The sequence below is a fragment of the Athene cunicularia genome (assembly GCF_003259725.1).
Source record: "Athene cunicularia isolate RWA chromosome 14 unlocalized genomic scaffold, athCun1 chr14_part1, whole genome shotgun sequence".
NCBI classification, from domain to species: domain Eukaryota; kingdom Metazoa; phylum Chordata; class Aves; order Strigiformes; family Strigidae; genus Athene; species Athene cunicularia.
In genome coordinates, this window is record NW_020799118.1 from 14,522,483 (window position 1) to 14,544,694 (window position 22,212).

Genomic DNA, 22,212 nt, shown 5'->3' on the forward strand with positions numbered 1-22,212 from the left:
TTTTTTTTTTTTTTTTTTTTTTTTTTTTTTTTTTTTTTTTTTTTTTTTACTGTCAAAAGCACTAAAGTTACATGTTTAAAAAAAAAAAAAAAAAAAAAAATCAACTCCAGGCAGGGAGAGTCTGGATCACAGGCTGGGTTCCCAGGCCGATCTCCAGACACGTGGGTCCACACATGCCTCTCCATGGAGTTTAGAGGGCATCCCCTGCACTCTTGTGCTGCTGGGGCACACAAGGTCTTTCAACAGTTCTTGTCTTTTTAGAACAAACGGATCCTGTCCTCTCACTGCAGGTGTCAGGCTGCCTCTGCAACCCATTTTGCTGTAAATCATAACCTGATCCTGTAGAGTCGGAAGCTGGAAAATTGGGAGAATGTTTCCTGCACAAGGGCTTATGACCTGCTGCTCTGCAGAGCTGCTGAAGGTGCTCAGGGGATTCCTGGAGCCCCTTTGTATCTTTGTATGCGGTCCCCTGAGAAGGACTTCACAGCCCAAAAGATTCTGCAATTTCTAGTAAATCTTATGTTTTTTTCTAGGTCACAAAGCATACATGTTTTGTAACACAAAATATTTGATACTTGGACTGTGTCATAGTCTGTATCTCCTCTGGACGTGGTTCTGCCTGCAGTCAGGGCAGGGGCAGGAGCTGCTGGGGGCCAGGGCAGGGTGCCCCAGGGAGGGACACCAGCCACCCAGGATGGATGCTCGGTCTTCCAGGCCTGAGAGCTGGCCAGGGTTCAGATGCCAAGCAGAGGTTCAGGCATCTGGTAGAGATTTTTGCAAGTGCTGTAGAAAGCTGGTATTAATGTCAACAACACCAGCTCTTTTTTGCCTCTTTTTAATTTCTTTGGTATTGGTTGGAAAAGGCCTTTCTCAATACCTCTTGCAAGACTGAGATGTGAAGGAGCTGTCAGACAGTGCTCTAGAGAGGTGTCCGCTCTGTTGAAAGGCTTCCTGTATATGGTGGTTGCAGAGATTTGGGCTGAAATTCATGTGGTGGCTGGTGCTCTGCAGCCTGGCTGATATTCCACTCAACTTTTTTTCCATTGCTTGCATTCCTCTGGTTTCTGTTCAGAGAAGACACGGAGCAGACTCCCTGCTGCTGCTTGCAGGTAGGTTGCTCAGCCAAGCTGCAGAGTGCAGGACATGCTTATAAACAATGTGTGGAAAACCCCTGTATTCCAGCCGCATTCCCTTCCTCGCTTCGGATTTATTCAAGATGTGTTGAAGCTGGAAGGCATTTTGCATCCGTTTCAGTGGGGCTTTGGGACAGGGTGAAAGTTCCTCTGAGCAGTAAGCAGTTCTTTGACATGCTGGGTTACCCTGTGAGCTGCACCACGGCAGACACCTCCGAGCCTGTGCAGAAGTTTCAACAGAAGGTATTTAAAGGGTCACACTCATCCTTGGCTGACAGGCCATAACTCATGGATTGCAGTAGCTCAGGTGCCTGTGTGTCACTGTTACACATCTGATCCTGGTTTAATGATATTACAGAACTACTCAAAGTGTTGGTTGTCCTCAGTCTTGGTTTTTCCTGTCACTGTGCTCCACGGTGAGTGCTTCCTCATTGCTTTTTTGAATGTTCATCTTGCTATGTCTGAAGGCAATATATACCCTGAAAATGAGAAGGGGATGAAGCTTCTGCCTGAGTCTCCAGACCACGCACAGTCCTCTATAAGGATGGGCTTCCCCTCCTTCCATCTGGGAATGATTGTTTCCTTTAAAACCCCATAGGAATATTTGATAGATGAGGTTTCCTGAATGCTCTCAGGGCTGGTGAGGTGGGAGCATATCCTTGCTCTTGTCTTGTGAGTAGTGCAGGATAGAGGGTGTTTGGGTAGATGTTGCTGAGGTTCTCTGAGGAAGGAATCATGAATTCCTAGCCCTGAAAAGTGAGTCCCTCTATTTCCACCGTAAGGTGGGAGGAAGAGGCTGCTGGATCCCTTCTCCAGGGGAGAGATTGGCAAGCGTAACTGTATTGTTAGACCTAGGGAACCTATAGAAGAGGGGAACTTCAGGGATTTGTGCATGTTACTAGACATGCGATAGTGCAACCTTGAGACGTGAAATCCCAGGAAACGTGGAAGTTTGTGTCATCACTCATGGAAGTTCTTGCTTTGCAGTATTTATGAGCACTGCATCATCTGGAGTCCCCAGATGAGGTGGAGACCTTTTTGTGCTAGATGCTGCACAAATATCTAAAGGTTCTTTCCTCTTCAGGCTTTGTAGTCCAGTTACACTGTGTAGAAGAGGTAAACAGACTTGTACAGGGAGGGAGCAGAGAGCCCCAGTGGCTTGCCCAAGGTTGCAAGAGGGCGAGAGACTGAGTGGGGTTCAGATCTCCTGCAGCCAAGGCCAGTGTGTTATCCAAAAGCTTTGTCTGCCTCTTTGCCACCACCCACCCTCCCCATGCCTCCTGCTGTCTGTGCTCTAAGGAACCACCACAAGGAATAACAGGATCCTGATGGCCGATGCCAAACTTCTCGCGTGCCGGCACCCAGCTTTAAACTCGGCAGGTCTCCACGATGCAGCAGCACAACACTACTTCATTCCTGCTGTTCTTGAGGCAACTCCAGGGCTCTGCTTAGCATCTCCTAAGGGATCTGGCATTTGTAAACAGCCAGGACAGTGCTTTCAGATGTGTGGAAAACATTATCCAGATCCCTGTTTTTAAGATGGTCTTGGGTTTGGTTTGGGGGTTTCTGTGTGGTTGGGTTTTTTGGTGTTTTTTTTGTGGTTGTTTTTTTTTGTTTGTTTTGGTTTAGACTGTAGGTTTTTCCTAGAGTTTAGACCCGAGTAGTGATTCCATGGACTGTGCTGCTGCTGTAATCTGGATGCCTGGCAGTTGTCCGATAAAGAACTGCAGCAAGCAACATGAAGTGCTGCGTCAGGCGTGGCTGAGCTGTCGGCCGTTTTGGCTGAGGACAGCTTGAGCGTCACCTTTGCAGCGTTTAAAATGGGAGTGCAGGAGGTTGCTGGTGCTCCTTGCAGGCAGCCTTGCACTGAGGCTCGAGGAAGAGGTAGGTATGCTCTTGGACTGGGAGTAAGGAGGCCCGGGGCAAGTCCCGTGTCACAGCTATGTTGTGTGATCATGTCTCTCTTTTGAGCCTCAATTTCCCTCTCTGTAAAATGGACAAATCACAATTGTCTCCTTTATAGAGAGCTTAAAGATTTAGGACTTGTCACCCTCAGGTAAAAGAAAACCAACTAGAAACACCCAAGACACTTCACCTCCCCAGAAGCTGGAAGGGAGGTGTGTGAAAGCCTGGCTGGAGCAATGCTGGCAGGGCTGATTGCAGGGGTGTTTCTTCCAAAGCACCCTTTGCTGGTGGTTGCCTCTTGTCCTGCAAAAAGGGATTTTGGTTGTGTCTTGGTAAACCATTTCTGGTCTGTCTGTTTAGCCCTTGGACTCTGCTTGCTGGTAGAGACTTAACTATACCTGGGACAGCAAGAGATCTCTTAATCAGGATCCTTCCCCCTGTCATCTTGGGCGAGTGCAAGCCGTATCTGTCAGCTGCAAGGATGAAGGGGAAGCTTGTGAGGAGAGCTCAGTGCCCCGCTGAACCTTTGTCTTCTCTGAGGGAAACCTCTGCTCAAGCCAGAAGCATCTCTGTATGATGGCAGTGGGGAGGTGCAGCTCCTTCGTATGGGTACCCTGGCTCCAAAGGAGAGACTTTGAGAGCATCTTGTCAAGTTCATTGGGACAACAGCATAATTTTGTGCCCTGAAGCCATCATTGGGTTTCAACAGAGGTTAAAGTAAGCAAACTCCATGTGTTTCTGCAGATTATTATTGTGTAATACATGACGTTGCAAAGTTGAACCTAGTAAAAAACTGTATAAATGATGGAGGAAAAGAAATGAGCCCCTCTGCTGACTTCTGGGGCAGAGGTGGTTTCTCTTTCTGGATGATGATTGATACTTTGCTGGTTTTTTCTGAGCAGAAACTGGGAGTGAGATCCAGAATCGCAAACACGTTACTTGCAGTAACCTTTCTTTCATGGTTTCTTTGACCTCAGAGCATGTTAGAAAGAACTCCCTTTAATGCAATTATAAGTAAATCAGATGTGGGACTTCTGCTTTCTGCTAGGATTTAGCCCTGGCTTTTGTGTTCAGCAGTACAGCCCAGGGCTTTTGAATTAAACAGCAAAACTCCCAGTAAGTTCATCACAAGAACAGGATGAAGCCTGTGCTCATCACGCTTTTGAATATGAGGCAGCCTTTAGTTCTGGGGGTGCAGGGACTTTCAGGCTTTGGTTTCCTTGTCTGGAAGTGCCGGAAATGGCTTCAGAGCCTGCCTGGGAAAGGGGTTCTCTTGGAGGGATCCCTTTCTGCTACCCCAGCTGAGGAGTATGTGGGGCTGCTGAGCTTCTAGGGCACCTCTGCCTTCATCTGGTGGTGGGTAGTCCTGGGGGGAGGGAGGTAGTCGCAGCCCCTCACACTAAAGCAAAGGCCTGGAAGACTCAACGGGCTCTTTCTGTCGTGTGCTCAGAAAGTGCCCTGAGCTTCAGTGTTGCGAGTGAACAAGCTCCCTGGGCTCTGGAGGCCAGGCCAGCTCAGCTTGAGCTTCACAGTTAATGGGATAAGGGTTTTACAGGTATAGCTTTACACCCAGAGACCTTTTCTGCCCTCCATGTGCTCAACTCCCCAGCATGCTGGAAGATCATGCTTGTATCTGTGGCCTCAGCCAAAATCCCCCTGCCTGCCACGGTACAGTCTGCTCTGCATTCGTCGTTGCTGTCTGGTGGAAGGAGCTCCCTTTTAGAGCCCTGCTTGCTCTTCCCGGCTTCATGCAAAGTGTTTTGGGAAGCAGCAGGCAACCTACTTTCTGGACTACACTCAAACTGGGGAGGGAGAGAGGACCAGATATAGAGCCTGTGAAGGGTTCTTCTCTGCTGGGACTCAATCACAGCGGGTACATACTCTCATTTTGAAAAGACTGATCTGTATCATGGCCAGTGGAATGCGATCTTAGAGTAAGTAGTCTCCTGAGAAGTTTCATCTGATGTTAAAACAATCATATACTTGTACAAGCAGCTAATGATTCCAGTATTTGGGTGATTGAGGAATTATCTTAAAAGATAATTTTATTTTTAGAAAGTGCTGAATGCTCATCCAGGAATGATTTGAAGGAACCTGACCTTGTCCTTGCCACTTGCTTCTGAAAATCCAGGTTTATGTGAGTTTAGGTAAATAATTAGCCTTAATGCTGCAGGAGAGTGTTCTCTGAGCCCAGGAAAATACATACACCAAACCTAACTCTCCTTCTGTCTGTCTTCTGCAGAGCAAACTTCCCATGACTAACAGATGCTGGCCTAGATTATGAGCTCAAACAAGAACGCTCGCTACAATCGTTTCTCCAGTGGCACAACAAACATCACTACTTCCGAAAACACTAACGGGGTAAGGCTGGTGGTTTTTCTTTTGAGAAAATGAAGACGCCTGTTGAAAATACAGTATTTTCTTGCCACTTAAAAATCACAATATCCACAGATAAAAGCTGGGAATATGTATGTACATTTTTTCACCAATTCATGAGAGGTAGCAAGCCTTTGGGCTGTGCTGCAGTGATATTCACTGACCTTCATTTTGTCAATATTTCAGACAAGAATGGAAACAACTTTTGGGCCAGCCTACTCTGCTGTGACAACTATCACAAAGGGTGAGTGTATTTCATGAGTAGACCTTCTCCCCAAAGCACTGTGTGTGATCCCTACCAGGTTTTTTGTTGTGGTTGTTTTACAAATCATAAAGCTGTTGGGAGAATCACTGTGTTCACTGCAGACAGGTGCCGAGGTGCTGGTTTTAGTATTATACAGGCCAAGTGTTATTTAATCATGGCATCTGATCACCAGGCGTGATGGAAATGAGCATGCACAGAAATTTTCTCCCATTAGGCAGACTTTAACAGTACCAGTGGGAAGCCCTTGCTGAAATTAGGATAGTACAACAGAGTTTGATACAGAGCTCGGTACCAAAGCTTATTTATCCCTGTGACTTCTCATGCAATCTTTACCAGCGCTGAATATTCCCCTCTTCCCTCTGCCTGACTGTGAGTCACTCTGGACACTTTGATAAAACCCCCACGGCCATTTTAAGCTCAGACAGGAGGGGGTGCACGTGTACTTGCTCGTTTAAAATTCCTGTGCTTTGTTCCTCAAAGCCCAGCAGGTGAGGAGTCTGAGCCCTGACACGTGGTGTGAATGGAGGAAGAGGTCTGGTTTCATTCTGGAATAAAAATATCCTGACTTCAGTAAAGATAAAGTGTGGCACTTGACACTGATTTAGATAAGGAAATGAACATCAGCCTGGGGAAAACGTTTGGATTATATTTGTACAGGATTCCAGACTCTAGGTGGTTTTGGACTCCTGAATATTTACATTCAACATTTTATAATGATCTTTAACATGATCTTTATACAAATATCTCCAATTTAATTTAGCATGCTTCCCTTGTGCTACAAGAATATCCAGACCTCCCTTGATTGAAGCAATTTTTGTTGGTGACTGAGATATGTGGGAGTATAAGGTTTCCTTTTAATAGTGTTTTTAACCTAAGGACCTGGTAGGATATTATCTGTGCTCTTCTGTGGGCAAGCTGCCTTCAAAGGGCCGTATGCTTTTCAGCCAGCTATCAGAGATCAGGATTGTTCTGCCTGCACTGATACGTCCAGGTCATGAACTGGAGTTGGGGAATCCCTAGCCTTTTCCTTTGCCAAGGAACACTTACAGCTACATAGACTGACCTATAGCTTGTAAGTGTTACTGAGGAGCCTAAATGCTTGATTTTTTTTTTTTTGCTTTAAAGCTGACGGGACCAATACTTTTAAACAGCATCGTCGGACCCCATCCTCTTCCAGCACACTCACCTACTCCCCACGAGATGAGGACGATGGCATGGTAGGTGTTGCCAGGAGCCCCTGTACTGACTGGCTTAGCTGATGATGTGTCAAATGAGAGATGTCTAGTGCTTCTCTGGACTCCTCTGCCTCCTTCATCATTCCATGCACTGCATGACATTGGAGGCAGATGTCTGCACCGGAGGCAGGACCAAGTTTGGCATTTCCTGGCTGCTCCCCTGGGAAAGCAGAGGCCGCTTCTGACCTGGGGTGTTAGGCTGGTGCTGCTTTTCAGACTGCTTGAAAATGGTGTGTGGTTACAAAGCCCAGGATCTACAGATGCCCCCGGTCTACTTGTTGGTGTGTACCTGCCTCCTGAGGGGAGCAGTGTGCTGCGGCTCTCCTGAGCTGCGGGGAAATCAGAGCTACTGTCAGCACTGTCTGGGGCTGTGCTGGGCAGCAGAGCTGGCCCTTGCAGTTAGGATCAGAAAATCCATTCCTCCTTCTACCTCCAGATGGGGCTTCTGACCGCAGGGAGCAGGTCTGGAACCTGCGGCGTGGGATGTTGGTCACTACAGACAGCTGAGGATGACATCATTGGGGTCTTCTCACACAAACCATTCCCATGTCTCGCAATATCTTTGCAGAAAAGCACTTCCTAATTTTAGATCCAGCTTTCTCATTCATCACACTCACTTCTGAGTAACTTCTTTTGAGGGAATTTAGTGATCTGACAGGCCTCGGGGTTAGCTGCTTAAAGAGAAATTAAATCATCTAAATCAATTAAATCAAGAACAGCAACAGCAAACCTCAGTGAATGGATGGACAGCTCTGAGGCCTCGACCTTCTCCTCTCTCTAGTGCTCCAGCCACATCCCATAACCACAAGCTCCAGGTTAGATTTAAGCATGTTAGTAGTAGACTTCACATTAAGTGTGTGCTTGTAGACTTTGCTGGGTTATGAGACCCAGCTTCCAAGACAGGGATAAATGGATCACTGCTGCTGCTGAAGTTAGGTGCTGGCAGAGACTGGGGTCAGCAACAATATGGAGCCGCAACACTTCTTAAAATAAATTTGACACCAGATTGCAAAGAGCTTTATTGTCAGCATCATATAAAGTTCCTTCTGTTTCTCAGGGTTCCTGCTGTGTTTTATGTGTGTGTATGGGGTTTTTTGTTTTTTCTGTGGGATTTGTTTGGGTTTTTTTCCAAGTCCTTTGAACATTTGCCTTGTGTCCTTGGCAAATGCAGCTCTCTGTCACATCACTGACCCCATGGTGCTGGGCCACTGTTCCAGGAAGCCCTTGGCTGTCAGCTCTGATCCCGCGGGCTGAGTGCTGTGCTCAGAGCATAGGTGAGGATTTTTCCAGAGGAGCAGGGGGGTGCTGGGGACTTTACATTTAGCCATGTCAGATGGAGAAGCTCCCTGACTTCTTTGAAAATCCCAGTGTCATGAATTGAGGTGTGCAGCCAAGAACAGGAGATCTCTCCACGGACCTTGCCTCAGTCCTCTTGGACAGTCTCAGCCCACCTTCCCTGGAGCGCTGAATATTCTTAAGCAAAAATAGCAAGAGGATTAATGAGTGGTTCAGGAAGCAGCCTGCAGCATGAGGTGCTAACAAAGGAGAAGCGCCACAGCCCTGCTCTGCCTGCTGCTCCAGACAAACTCCCACTAACCCTTTTAGGAAGCTTCCTTTGCTTTGTCAAGAAATAATCTGGGATTTCCCTTCCTCATTGCTAAATTTTCCCTTCTTCAGAAGCTGTCAAGGGCTTGTCAGCCATCAGAGAGACAGCTGGAGATGAGACAGCCCTCCTGTGACCTCTGCCACCCCTTTTTCTTTCTTTTTAAAGCTTCTCTTAATAAAACCAAAAGCAGAGCGGTGTGTTCTGCATGCGAGGTAGGGATTATTGAGCAGCTGCTGTCATCTTTCCTGAAAACAGTGCCACAGGTTCCCAGCCTCGCTATGCCTGGGGGGGAGCAGGAGTGAGGACTGTGCTGGAACCTTCGTGGAGGCTGCTTTTGTAGCTGACTTGATGGGAACTGCACCTAAAAATTGCAGCTGGATATTGGGGCAAATGTGTGCTAATGGATGAAGAGCTGAGCTGAGCAGCTCTAGAGTCTCAGCTGTTAACAGGGAGCTTTACCTCTCAGCCAGAGGGCAGACTGAGCTACTGGCCAGCAGCAAGCTATCCATCTTCCATCAGAAGACGTTTGAGCACTCTATCCCTGGGCTGTTGGAAGGTGGAACTGATACTTAGTGTAGAAATAGCCCTGGCACAGCTCTGGGGAGGTGAGACCTTTCTGACAGATCCTCCCACATCCAAGCCTGGCCAAAGCGATGCCACTTGTGTCATCCCGCCCCTGAACTCTGCAGGCTTTGAACTGCAAATGCTGTGCTGGGGCCTGGTGCTCCTTGGCTTTGGGGCACAGGGGTTCCCCCCCACCAAACCTGGGCAGAAGCCCATATCATGGGGGTCCTGTGGTCCTCGCGCACTATTACTATGCAGCGCAGGAGCACCCTGCGGTCGGTCCCCTTGTGCTGGCTGCTCTACGCATGACTAGTGCTGCAAAGCTCAGTCTAAATAGTCAGGCTAGGAGCAGAAAGCAGTGCAGGGACCCTGTAGAGCTGAGGGCTCTCGAGTCTTAGCCTTGTTTGCTTGGCAAAAACAAAGGCTGCAGATGCCTAGAGGGGCAGTGAATGCCAGCGTACACCCCTGCCATGCAGCGTTGTCTCTGTGGCCCAAGTGGTGTGATCTCTGTCAGCACGTCAGCTTCTCTCCTGCGTAGTTAACACCAGCCCAGCCAGGACACAGAGCTGAGCAGTGTTGCACAAGCCTAGCAAGGCTGTGTCTCACACCCCTGCCTCCTGGAAGTGCTCCTGGGCTGCAATCCCCCCCCTGTCCGTCAGTGAGCCACACAGGATGTTGCTTTTGATAAAAGTACCTTGCTGCAGAGCCTGCCTGTGCTGCCCTGATCTCTGTGTCACCTCCAGAATGGGAACTATGCACAGTCATTCTTGTTATTTTAATAACTTCTGTTACTAGTGGAGGAAAATAATAAAATTAATGGATACACATAAAATTGATTTACCTCGTTATAACCATTCCTCCTCAAGGTTTACATATTTAGTCAATAAATATGCTGTCTTTAAGAAAAGGAACTTTATGCTTTGGCTTCTAAGCAGATGCAGCACTTCTGAGCTCCTAAGATCCCAGTATCATAAAAATTAAGAAGCAGAGGAATGTGAGGAACCAGCAGGATCCTGGTCTGCTCCTCTTCTGCAGCCCAGCGAGGACTGCACTCAGACTGCAGTATAGTTTGTCTCTGGGGAAGGCAGCAGTCTCTGAACCTCATCTTAGATCTTTCATTGCTGAATTTCCTGCCTGCCCCACTGGCCTCCTACATTGCTTTTGTCTCTCCTTGGGTGTGATGTCAACACTTTCACCCAAGGCAAGCACACAAAATGTGTCTTGGGAGGTTCAGTTTCAACACGAGGGAAAAAAAACAGTTTTGCTGACAAGGTAACACAGGACAGGAGTGCAGGGTGGAAGAGTCTCATCCATGTGGCTTTCCCTGTTCCAGCTGGGCAGTGCTAGGAATGACCTGATCCAGGGAGAGTCCCTCTTCGAGTAGGCAGCAGCACCAGCGATCTCCAGAGCTCCTTCCCACCAGCACTTGTAGGAGTTGGCAGCTGACCCAGGCTATGATCAAGCCACGTGTAGGTGTAATGGGTGCAGGCGCAGGCAGCTGGGGCATTAGGCATCTTATGATGTGAAGTGGCTGGAATTTATGGCTCAGTTCTCCCATTTCTTTGTCAGCCCATCCATTCCACTCATTGAAGACCTTTATTGGGTCTCTCTGTGCTCTTCCCAGTCTGCTAGCAGCAGCTTTTCCAGAGATCCCAGCAGTGGATCACTACCAGCTGTGCTAGACCCCCAAGTCCAGTCACCCTACTGGTTTTGCTTTGACGGCGAATTGCCCCTTGGTTGCACACTGGTGGCTGATATTCCACCCTTAGAGATGCGCTGCTGGTTAATATTCCAGAGCAGCATTCCCTCAAAGCCAATCCCAAGGCTGCCTTAACCAGTGGGATTTTTCTTGATTGGTGCATGCAGTGTCCACTTAGTTCTCCCCTCCCGAGCAGGAAGCGACAAAGCCAGTCTGTTACTGAATTGAATAGAAGGAAGTCTCCACACTTACGCAAAGAAATTTGGCAGAAGTTAGATAGCGAGTGAAACAACAAGTGCTGCTGCAGAGATTATAGAAACTGTAGAAGCTGGTAGCTGTCTCTGGGGGAGATTTACAAAGCTTTCTCTGAAGGATTAATTCTTCCAAACCATTGCTTTGCGGGTACGCACGGTAAGTGTACAAGCAAATGCACCTTTGAGAAAGTTACGTGCTTGGAATTTAGATGTCAGTTTGGTTTAGAAGGTTAAAGCTGAATGATGCCTGTCCTGTCTCTGAGCACGGTGCAGCCTTCTTGGCTGCTGGGAAGGGCACACAGCGGCAGGACACGCTACTTCTGGGGGCCGCTCAGTGCAGCTTGGCAGAGTGGATGAACAAATGGAGCAGCTGAGTTTTGTGGAGGGGAGGGACTGAATTTGAAGTCTCTGTGCATAGGGTTTTGGAGCCAGGAGAGTTATTTGGAATAACAAGAACTGGTTTTTATCTCTTTGAAGCCTCCGATCAGCACCCCACGCCGCTCTGACTCTGCTATCTCCGTCCGTTCATTGCACTCTGAGTCCAACATGTCCTTGCGCTCGACGTTCTCACTCCATGAGGAAGAGGAGGAGCCAGTAGGTATTTGGGATTGTCTGAAGGAGCAGTATTAGTGAGTTCAGTATCGAAAGAGTAACTTAGTGGACTCTTGTGAGTACATAGATCGATCTATCATAGGCAGATTTTTTATGGTGTCTGTTAACTAAAAGCCTGGCTGTCAGGATTCCTGGTTTTAATTTTGCCTCCACCACTGACTTCTGCAAGTTACTTTGCTTTCTTGTGTACTATTTCCCTGGCTGTGAAGAAGGGACAATGGTGAGGCTTTTCTGCTTCTCAGAAAAACTGTAAGTGTTAGCAAAGTCATGTGTGATTCCCTGGTTCTGCTGCAGAGCAGCAGGGGTTGCAAGTCTTTAGGCTGGTGGTCTAGCCCCAGGCAGCAAGACTAATACAATTGCCCCCTGATTTAGAGCCCCATCCTGCATTTAGGGCTGCTGGCACCCCACTGACTTGATTGTGAGCCCCAGGAGGGTGCAAGGAATTGTCCACATGTGACTGTTGTTGGGGGAGGACACTTCTAAGCTGCGCTTAGCTTGTGACCTAGTAACTAACCCCAGACTGGATGCATAAAAGGTCAGGCGGCATTTTGCCACAGGTCTGGGATAAAAGTGTGTGTTTCATGTTTAGGAACCCGGGGGGTTGTGTTTGTGTTTCTGAGAGCATCCCAGGATGAAAAGACAGACCAAACTGCAGTGATTGATTTGAAACGCTCTGAAATGCGAAGCCTGGCTCTGGCATGGAGTTGAGACCTGTGCTGCTCCAGGAGGATGTGCTCAGAGCCCGCGCTCTGGCAGTCCTGCTTGGTAAACAAAACTGGAGAGATGTGCCCATTGAGGCAGAAACAATGTTGTATCTGCTTCAGAAGGGAATGAAAGAGCCCTTCCTTCAGGATGTTTCAAAAATACAAAAGGGCAAGCTGTTTTAAAATTGTGTTTAAACTTCAGGCTTAGTACAGGGAACATTTTTGACAACACACTGTTGAATCCAATCAAGCAAGAAGTACCAGACAGTGCAGCTCACACAGCTCTGGTGTCTTGAGTCACTCTGGCAAAGGAGTTGGTCCATGCAGTTTGCTGTTGGGTCCTGATCCTCCCAGATGCAGGTGGCCCCCAGTTTGTGATGAGCTGAGGGTCTCCAGCCGTTCCCAAGTTCATTCTTCCCCTACCTCCTACATACTGGAGGTCTGCAGATCCAGACAAAAGTTTATTTCAAGATAATGAAATCCTTAGAGCTCCCTGAGGCTCACAGCTGAAGAGTTGTTTTGCTCCTTCTACAGAGCTGGAGGCTTTTGTGTTTGGACTAATTCTTGTGCTCTCCTTGTCCCTTTCTCCTCTCCTCTTCAGGAGCCGCTGGTGTTTGCTGAACAACCGTCTGTGAAGCTGTGCTGCCAACTGTGCTGTAGTGTGTTTAAGGATCCAGTCATCACAACCTGTGGGGTAAGGCAGTACTCTTCCAAATCACGAGCGTGGGCTCCACGATGTCCTGTGTGAGCTATAGACAAGACCCGACTGTCCCCGGTGACTGTCCCCAGTGACTGTCAGCCTGATTGAGCAAAGAGGAGGCAGCCCCTGACCAGGGAAGCCAGGCCAACATAGGAGCAGAGATGCTGATGGACATGGGTTGGATTTTCCCACATGGGAGCTTTGAACCAGTCTGCAGTGAGGTGCATGGGGCACGCTGCAGTTAGCAGCTTCTTTAAACCTTGCTGAAAATCGAGCAGCTTTTCCCAGGAGAGCTGTACTGTCAGCCTCCCTGTCCTGGCCACCTTCAGTCTCCTTGGTGTGGCTTCAGCGGGGTCTGAAACTCCTTGTCCCCTGTCCTGAAGGGCTCTGCAGAGTGCTGCTGGCTCCTCGACACGCCAGGAATGGCTGCTCTTCAGCTGGGAAGAAAGTTCATATAAAACAGCTTGAAGCTTCATTTAGTTAATGCTTGCAAAGGGATTTGAGATCCTCTAATGAAAGGCACAGAGTATTATGAATATTCTTCTATATTTCATTTCACTGGGATTTAATAGAAATTGTATATTATTCCTGCTTCTGTGCTACATGTGAAGAAAGATGGCTTCGTGACGGGCTCTCTAATGCTTCTGATTGCTGGGACGGAGCTGTAGCAACAAAAGCAGAGAGCTATCCCCAAAGGTGCTGGATGTTGGTGCAGTTTTCCTACACCATTTCAGTAAGCAGCTCTTCATGGAGATGCTGAAATTTACTGGTTAATATGGAAAAAAAAATGCTGCAGGAAGCAGAGTGGCTTCATTTGCAGTCCTGGTTTGGCAGCTCTGGAGAGAGCACCATGCAGCTGTGCAGGGCAGGAAAGGACTGCCTGAGCAGGGCAGCAGATAAAAGCTCTGACAAGTGACTTGCAGCCTCTCCAGCACTGCTGCCAAGCACAGACCCCATGGCAAGGGAACCCACGGGGCAAGTTCAGGACCAGTGAAATGCTGCAGCCTTTGTTCCTTTCTTTATATTCATTAGCATGTTAGATAGTGTTCGCTACTTTATCGTTAAATTGTTACTATACATTTCTGCTGTAAGAACAAAGAGCTATTGAGCTATTGAAAGTGGCAAAATTTACAGTGTGTTTAACGGGCTTGCAAACCAGCTGTACCATCCTCCTGACAGCAGGAGAGCTTCAGCTACATTAGAATTGCTACAGAGGGAGGTGTGCAATGGGCTGACTGCACAAGGACAGGCAGAGGCCAGGCGTCACCTTGCTTTTCCCCTTGAGGATGTCTCAGGGAAATGAGAGGAATGCCATGGATTAAAATGGAGGGTGGAGAAACCCATGCAGTCTTGGAGGGCAGTAATAACAGAGTGTGGCAGAATGTGCCCGTGGCTTTGCCTTGCACCATGGTCATGGCCTGATCCTGAACAGGGCAGAACCCTCATAGCTTCAAACCAGGTGCTTAATACTTCTCAGGAGCAGGACCTGTGTTGCACTCTCAGTTGCCTGAGCAAGCAGCTGATTTTTGCACTGTGGTGCAGACTGGAGCATGCTGAGCTGTAAAGTAGCCAGAACAGCTGCTGAGGCCCCTGAGCCACAGGCTTTGGTATCTTCCACCTTTCCCATTGTTAGCCACAGGGAATAATTTGTCCGATACTGTTTACAGTGACACTGCTGTTCCTCTTTGTCTCCATAGCACACATTTTGTAGAAGATGTGCCTTAACATCTGGTGAGTACAGAACTGTTCCTGTGTGATGCAGCCAAAACACTGTTATTTTCTGGTTTGTTTGCTTTCACTTAAAAAGAAACCCGCAGAAAGATGACTGAAGGGCTTAAAACAAGCTGTCAGTCACAGGCTGCCACCGCAGCAGCGAGGGGCTGGGGCACGGGGTGGCCGTGCAGCTCTGAGCTCTGATGGTTCATGCTGTAGCATGGGAACTAGAGAGCTGGGCCCGGCTCCTGGGCACAGGATGTTCTCAAATCCTGGAATATGCAGTGGATAATCCCAGGATAATACACGTCTCGCCCAGAGTTGACCCATTGATTTCAGAGAGAAAGCTTTCTGTGGCTGCCTGTCTAAGGAACGGGGGCCTGTGTTTGGCAGAGACCCATCAAACCCCTCCTCACCATCCTGTTAGTGCCAGCTCTCGGCCACTGACCGAGCCTGTGCACAGCAGCACACAGAGCTGCTTTAGCTCACCCAGCTCTCCTAGAAACCTGGTGGAGCCCAAGCGTCTGGCTTCTGGCCTGGCCTAACCAGCTCCCACTTGATTTGGACTCTGCGCTACAAAAAAGATTTTATTTGGCACAAGTCTGTGCCCCTCTTGGAAAGCCATTGTTCAGCACAAAGCCAAGCCATTCATATTACCCAAAGAGCGAGCCCTGGGGAGTCAAGCAAAAAGCAACTCTTTCTGTCTTAAGATCTGCATCTTCCACCTGTGAGGGGTCCCTCTGCTTTGCCTGCTAATCCCCTGTCACCATGTTGTGTTATGTCTATTCCAAGCAACAGATTGGTAGCAAAAGGCTTTGCAGTTGCAATCCTGAGCTGCTCAGTTTTGCTCCTGCCCTCAAAGCTCATGTCTTTGCTTTGCTGTTGCATCCCTGGCCTGCGGTGCCCCGCTGGCGGTGGAAGAGCTGAGGCCAGGCCCGGGTCGGGAGCGGGTGATGTGTGGGGCATCTCTCACTGCCTGTGATACTCTCATACTTCACCAAGCACAAGGTAGTCTGCATTAGGGTGGCCTTTCATTGGCAACTATCTCAAATTATCATGGATTAACATAAACTAGCTTTTCACTGAGCTCCAAGACAAACCAGAGATAGCGGCTTGCAGATCTTGCATGAATATTCATGGCTGGTTCTGTTGCCATCTTGGCCAGAGAAGGCAAAAAATAAAAATTTCCCCACAGAGGCTCTTGGAAATGCTCCTGCAGTGTCTGAGCCCTTGCTGACTCTCTCTTTTGTTTCCCTACCTGGCAGAGAAGTGCCCCGTGGACAATGCCAAACTGACTGTAGTGGTTAACAATATTGCGGTGGCTGAGCAGATCGGGGAGCTCTTCATTCACTGCAAGTATGGCTGCCGGCCTGCAGCCAGCAGCAAGCCCGCTGCCTTCGAGGTGGACCCCCGTGGATGTCCGTTTACAATTAAATTGAGTGCCAGGAAGTAAGTGGCTTGTTACCAGTGTGCAGCCTCTCCAGGGAAAGGGCTCCACCACCAGCAATCTGTTGTCATATCTGAGCTGCCCTGCAGCTCGTGGGGACAGCGCAGCTCCTACCAGCAGGGCTCTACTGGGGCTGCAGGGGTGTGGGAATGGGCAGCATGACTTGAGGGGACAATGATTCCCACTGTGTCTCAGGATGATGGGCTGGTCTCAGGGAGAAGAAGCTGTTCTCTGCTCCCAGCTGAGTGTCTCAGCACTGGGACAGGGGACACGCTGTGAAAACAGCCACCTCACAGCTGGGTTGAAACACTATGACTATGGTCAAGCAGAGAGCTTGGGATTCTTTTTGTAAGAGGAGTTATCCTGGTTATATCCTAGGAATCTGAAATCACCCTCCCTCCCCATCCTAAATGCATTCACTGTCTTCCCTGTCACCTGTTGGTAGCTGCCTGAAGGCTCTGCCAATCAGCTGCAGAAGTAGAAGTTCCCTGTGTAAATGTGGCCTATTATTACTCTCAACTTACTGGCCAAATGTGAATTTAAAGCTGTAATTGTAGTCTTAGAACAGGAGGATTTTGATCACCCAACAGTGTCACAGGGCTGGTTTGCTCCTTTACTGACCATCTGTGTTGTTTCCATTAATTTTTGCTTATTGCTGATTTTCCCTCCTTTTGCTTCTCTCCATGGGCAGAGATCATGAAAGCAGCTGTGATTACAGGCCAGTTCGCTGCCCCAATAACCCCAGCTGCCCACCTCTCCTGAAAATGAACCTGGAGGCCCATCTGAAAGAGTGCGAGCACATAAAATGTCCCCACTCCAAATACGGGTAAGGAGCTGGTGATTTTTAGCAGAGAGGATGCACTGAGCTAATTTCTGGGCTGCTTTTCAGCTCCTGCAGCTTTGGGATAGTCCCATGGGCTCTGAGCAGCTCTACCCAGTGCTGTGTGCTGGCCTGAGACTGAGATCAGGCTTGCATAAGGCAGCCCCCAAGCTTTTGGTCGAGAACAGGCAGGTCACGCTGCCCAGCTGTAAGCCCTGCTGACAGCCGGGGAGGAGGGAGAGGTGCGTAGGCTGAAGAACCAGCTGGAGGAGAGTCAGAGCAGTGGTTGTGGCCAGAGCCATGCAGGGAGGAGACCAAGTGATGCGGGCACCATGGCAGTGTCTCAAACTGGTCCTTCTCCCACGGCCAGGGAAGCACTGACCAGCCTCAGAGGGCTGATTGTCACCCGAGCAGGAGTGCAGCCCGTGCTGGGGGTTCTCTGCAGGATGCACAGCTAAGGTTACTGTTGCAGGGAAGAGATGTCTTGGCAGAAGCAGAGCAAGGCAGGTCCTAACTGAGCAGCCCTGACTCCCTGCCTGCTGCAGGCCCCACTCAGCATCTGCCGAGGTCAGCTGCAGATTTTTCCATTGGTTTTTTGACAGTTCTTAGATTGGGCTCCTGGTGAGCATGTGAACTGACACCACATTCTGTCTCTGGCCCAAGATCTGCTTTTCCTTGCAACTGCCTAGACAGACAGACAGTTCAGTTTAGGCCCAGAGCCTTGGCCAGAAGAATAGGAGTTACTTGGCCTCTCTGTGCCCTGCAGCTGCCTGTACCCAGCTCCTGGTATGGGGAACAAGATGGCAAGAACCTGCACAGGCCTCACACCTCCCTGAGCCCCCCTGCCTTCCCCTTGCAGGTGTACATTCATAGGAAATCAAGACACTTACGAGACCCACCTGGAGACTTGCAAGTTCGAGGGTCTGAAGGAGTTCCTGCAGCAGACAGACGATCGCTTCCATGAGATGCAAGTCGCAATGGCCCAGAAGGACCAGGAAATTGCCTTCCTGCGCTCCATGCTGGGGAAGCTCTCCGAGAAAATCGACCAGCTGGAGAAGAACCTGGAGCTCAAGTTTGGTGAGTCTGCACTGGACAAGCTCTGCGGTCAGAGCCATAGGAACGGGGCAGCTCTTTCTTAGGATGGTACATTATGATTCATTCCATGTTTAAAACTGCTGCTGAGCAGGTTTTGGGGGGTTCAGATCTTCCTTGCAGAGGAACAAATAGGGGTTCCATTGACTCCCATGCTGCCAGAACATCATGGGACCTAATCCTGCAGTCTCCGATCACTTGGCAAGTGCTAGAAATGTCTGCAGGCAGCTACCAGCTTTCTCCTGTGACTTCCTCCTGTGCAGTCCATGGGCACACGCCACCATAAAAACCATCAAGTCGAATAGCCAGCGATGCAGCCGTCCTGGAGCAAGCATGCTTCCTGGACACCTTTGCTGTGCCCAGCCCTACCTTGCCTCTGAAATCTGCCTGGTCTTCAGCACCCGAGTACAATTTGCATTTGAGTAGCAGACACCCTCCTGCTTTTCCCTGCTGATAACAGCCTTGGGTTCTCCTCCCTCCTTGTTCAGAGGTCAGGTGGCAGTTCACGACCTCTGCCTGTTCCCCTGGATGCTGCTGCTGACTCGGCAGTGACAGTGGGCCTGTCCCTGTCCCTCTCTTGTAGATGTGTTGGACGAGAACCAGAGCAAGCTGAGCGAGGACCTGATGGAGTTCCGCAGGGATGCCTCCATGCTGAACGTGAGGAGGGGGCCGGGCCCTGGGGCAGAGTAGGGATTGCGTGGAGTTACCTGGCTCTGCTTCTAGTTAGGCTTCTTCTGCAGTGGGGGAGTCTTTGGGGTTCCCTCCCACTTGCTGGCTCTGCTCAGCCCAGGTTTGGTTCAGTTTTACTGCAGCTGGGGTCTGGGTGAAGGTTTCCTCTAGGCTGAATTAAAGGCAGCTCAGGGAGCACATTCTGGTCACTGCATCTGGGCTGCTGTTTTAACTGGTTCTGCTGCCTTTTCTCAGCCTGTTGCTGCTCTGAACACGTGTTAACAGAGGAGAGGAGTCCTGCAGCGAGGAGAGAGCCCTCTGCTCCAAAGCCTGGGCACTCCTGTACCTTTTATACTAGCCAGGGACAGTATGTCCTTCTCCCTGCCTGCAGAGAAGCAGGGAGATAAGCAGATCCCTGCTAACAACCTGGGGGTGAGAGCTGTCTCATGATTTTGGACATTATTCAAGCACTGATGTTGGATAGACATTCCTCCCTAGTCCAGGCAGACTGCATCCCACTGGATATGCTGATTAGAAGGAGCTCATCCTGGCTTACCTAAGCATACTAATGAAGAGGGGCCCCGTGGACGCAGTAGGGTCTGGATCTTAGAGGAGACTACTAAGAGACCTTCCAGTTCTTCTCCAGCAAGGTGGGCTTCAGAAGCCCACCTGAGCAAGCAGTCCCCGTAACCGATTTGATTATTTTGAGCAGTCTGGTGAATGGCAGAGGAAGGACAGTATATTTGGAAAGGTATTTCTGTGCCTGCCTGAATACTGAAGAGTTTAGTGCAGGTCTGAGATGCTCTCAGAGCCCCCTGGCCTCTGGAGGGAGGTGACAGAGTCCTAGAGCAGGAGACCTTGGATCAGGGGATGAGTGAGCTGCCAAGGGAGGGCCTTCACAGGGAGTCAAGACTTGCCCAGAGGCAAGAGGGGTTTTAGCAGTGGAGGGGGACAGTCTTTAAGCCATGCCCAGAAGGGCAGGCTGGTCTTGATGGTGCTGCAGCTCATGCAGCTTGTTCTGTTTTTCAGGACGAGCTCTCCCACATTAATGCTCGGCTTAACATGGGCATCCTTGGATGTGAGTATCCATGTGGTTTGTATCCTCTCATGCTGGGTTTGGGGTGGTGGCCAGTGAGCCCTTTTAGGCGAGGTCACAGATAAGCAAGGTAACAGTTGTCTCTGGGTGCAGCAGTTATTTGTTCACAGGGTCACGGCTGCTGCAGAAAGAAAATCCCAGTGGGCGGGTTTGCCAGAAGGACTGGCTGGAGGGGAACTCCCAGTGCTGCAGGGTTATTACCTGCTTCAGGGAGAGGTCACATGCATCTCTGGCCTCCAAGGTCCAGCCCAGGAGTTGCATTAGGGGATGAGCCTGGGGCTCAGAGCAGTGCTGAGTCGATGAGATGTAAGGGTGGGACACGAGCCCTTCCAGCCAGCCCGGGAGAGTCTCACAGTTCCTTCTGGCCTGCAACAGCATGAAGCAGAAGGAGGAACCTACCGGGCCAGTGCGGGGAGCTCGGTCCCCTTCAAACTCAGCATGTGACAGGGTGCAGCACTATCCTCCCACCTCTCACCTGCCCTCTCGTTTCTGCAGCCTATGATCCTCAGCAGATCTTCAAGTGCAAGGGCACCTTTGTGGGACACCAGGGCCCTGTCTGGTGTTTGTGCGTTTACTCCATAGGAGACTTGCTCTTCAGTGGCTCTTCAGACAAAACCATTAAGGTGAGAGCTTGTGTCTTCTGTGTATCTTCTGCACTGTAAATGTGCTTCAGGTAGGGCAGAAGCTGAATTTGTGCTGTGTGGGGGATGTCAATTCCCCAAGTTTCTCCCTAAGAATCTTAAATGATTCTTCGCAATTATAGATGGACAGAATTCTCTGTGAGGAAATGTTACGTGATAGTGAAATCAAGAGACAAATAGTGGGTTTTGCAAAGCCCTGTTTAGAATCTCATTCCTCCTGTTGCTGGTTTTGCTTTATACAGTGTTTAGGGCATTCAAGCCTATTTCAGCTTCTGAATTTATTTTCCATTGTTACAAAAAGTCATCGTAAAAATAATAAAAGCATTTTTCCCTCATTGGATGTGTCCTTTTTCCATTTTATGGCATGTTTGTTTTTCTTTGCCCTGTTTTCAGTAACTCAGACTGACAGCGCTGCTCCAGTGCAGCCTAGACAGCAGCTCCCGGTGTCACTGTGTTGGCTGCTGGTGGCTGCTGGCTGGGCTGGGCTGGGGAGCCACGGCAGCTGCCGCAACCAGCCCTGCCACGAGCGGAGCTGTGATTTAGTTTCTTTGAGTGATAACAAGAGCCACATGTACTTTATTGTTTGTACTTTATTACTTGTTGTACTTTATTGAAAGAAAACAGCTTTTTCCCCTGTCCTGGCTGCTCTGGGCACACATTCCTATGCTCCCTTGCTGGAGAGAGCAGAGTGTGCTCAGCAGGGAGAGCCTTTGCAGCAGCAGAGGTGGCTGTGCTGTGCCACTGGAGCCTGGGACAGGGTGTGAATTGCTAAAGCAGGAGCCCGAGAGCTGCTTCTCTGGTTCTGGGTGTTGTGTTGGCCTGGGCTGGGAAAGGCAGAGCTGGAGAGGGCTGCTGCGTGCTGCTGTCCAGTGTCTCAGTGTTAACTCGTTAACTTCAACCTGACCATTTGCAGTAAATTTCCTTTTCTAGACGAGCTTATCTCTGCCTGGGAGCCCGGCAGGCAGGTGCCCAGGTGACAGCCTGTTTCCTCATTTTGATGCTGTTGTGGCTTTGCTGACATCCTGCCCAGGTCCCCAGCTGCTCTGTCTGCTGGCATGTGACCCTCTGCTGCCTTGTGTTTCCTGTTAGGTGTGGGATACCTGTACCACATACAAGTGCCAAAAGACCTTGGAGGGTCATGATGGAATTGTACTGGCTCTCTGCATCCAGGGGTGAGTGGAGAGGGACACCTTCCCCTGCGGGAGAGAGGGGGAGGGCACTGGGGCTCCTGAGCATGACAGCTACCATCCTTGGTCCTGCACATGCCAACATTGTGCAGGAGAGGCACAGCTTGCCTCTTAGCTATTTAAAAACTGACAGAGAGCATATCTCTTTGGCCTCCCCTGCTGTTCTGGCTTCCTTCCCTGCTCACCAGCAGGGTGCCTGGCCTCCTGCTCGATGGGCCAATCCAGTCTGTCTTCCCCATGAGACCTGGGCTCTGCTCCTGGCCTTGGGGTGTTTAGTCTTGGCCCAGTCAGGCTGTGGGACTGCAGCTCCTTGCCCAGCATGGTGCCTGGGAACGAGCTGGGACCCTGCACGTGTTGCTCTCCCTCGCTGACCTCCTTTTGTTTTCTGGTGACATTACAGGAACAAGCTGTACAGCGGCTCTGCTGACTGCACCATAATTGTGAGTACCCCGGACCCCTGCTCCACTTTGCAGCTGGCCTGGGAGATCTACAGC

The 22,212-nt window shown here is 49.7% G+C and overlaps 1 protein-coding gene across 4 annotated transcripts in view; it reads left to right on the forward strand.

The window, feature by feature from the left end:
- The window catches only part of TRAF7 (TNF receptor associated factor 7), a 32,784-nt gene that overhangs the window by 5,637 nt on the left and 4,935 nt on the right, over positions 1-22,212 (forward strand). Inside the window, exons 1-15 of one of the 4 annotated variants that reach the window (XM_026858806.1) lie at positions 5,161-5,185; positions 5,281-5,399; positions 5,601-5,658; positions 6,805-6,896; positions 11,515-11,631; positions 12,955-13,047; positions 14,751-14,784; positions 16,032-16,215; positions 16,905-17,039; positions 17,893-18,110; positions 18,709-18,782; positions 19,824-19,872; positions 20,386-20,513; positions 21,621-21,703; positions 22,119-22,158. In XM_026858806.1, the coding sequence (XP_026714607.1) occupies positions 5,319-5,399; positions 5,601-5,658; positions 6,805-6,896; positions 11,515-11,631; positions 12,955-13,047; positions 14,751-14,784; positions 16,032-16,215; positions 16,905-17,039; positions 17,893-18,110; positions 18,709-18,782; positions 19,824-19,872; positions 20,386-20,513; positions 21,621-21,703; positions 22,119-22,158 (1,386 nt within the window). In that variant the 5' untranslated portion in view covers positions 5,161-5,185; positions 5,281-5,318. Of the gene's footprint in view, positions 1-5,160; positions 5,186-5,280; positions 5,400-5,600; positions 5,659-6,804; positions 6,897-11,072; positions 11,195-11,514; positions 11,632-12,954; positions 13,048-14,750; positions 14,785-16,031; positions 16,216-16,904; positions 17,040-17,892; positions 18,111-18,708; positions 18,783-19,823; positions 19,873-20,385; positions 20,514-21,620; positions 21,704-22,118; positions 22,159-22,212 lie in introns of those variants that run through there. The other 3 variants (XM_026858805.1, XM_026858808.1, XM_026858809.1) reach the window with 3 other exon arrangements.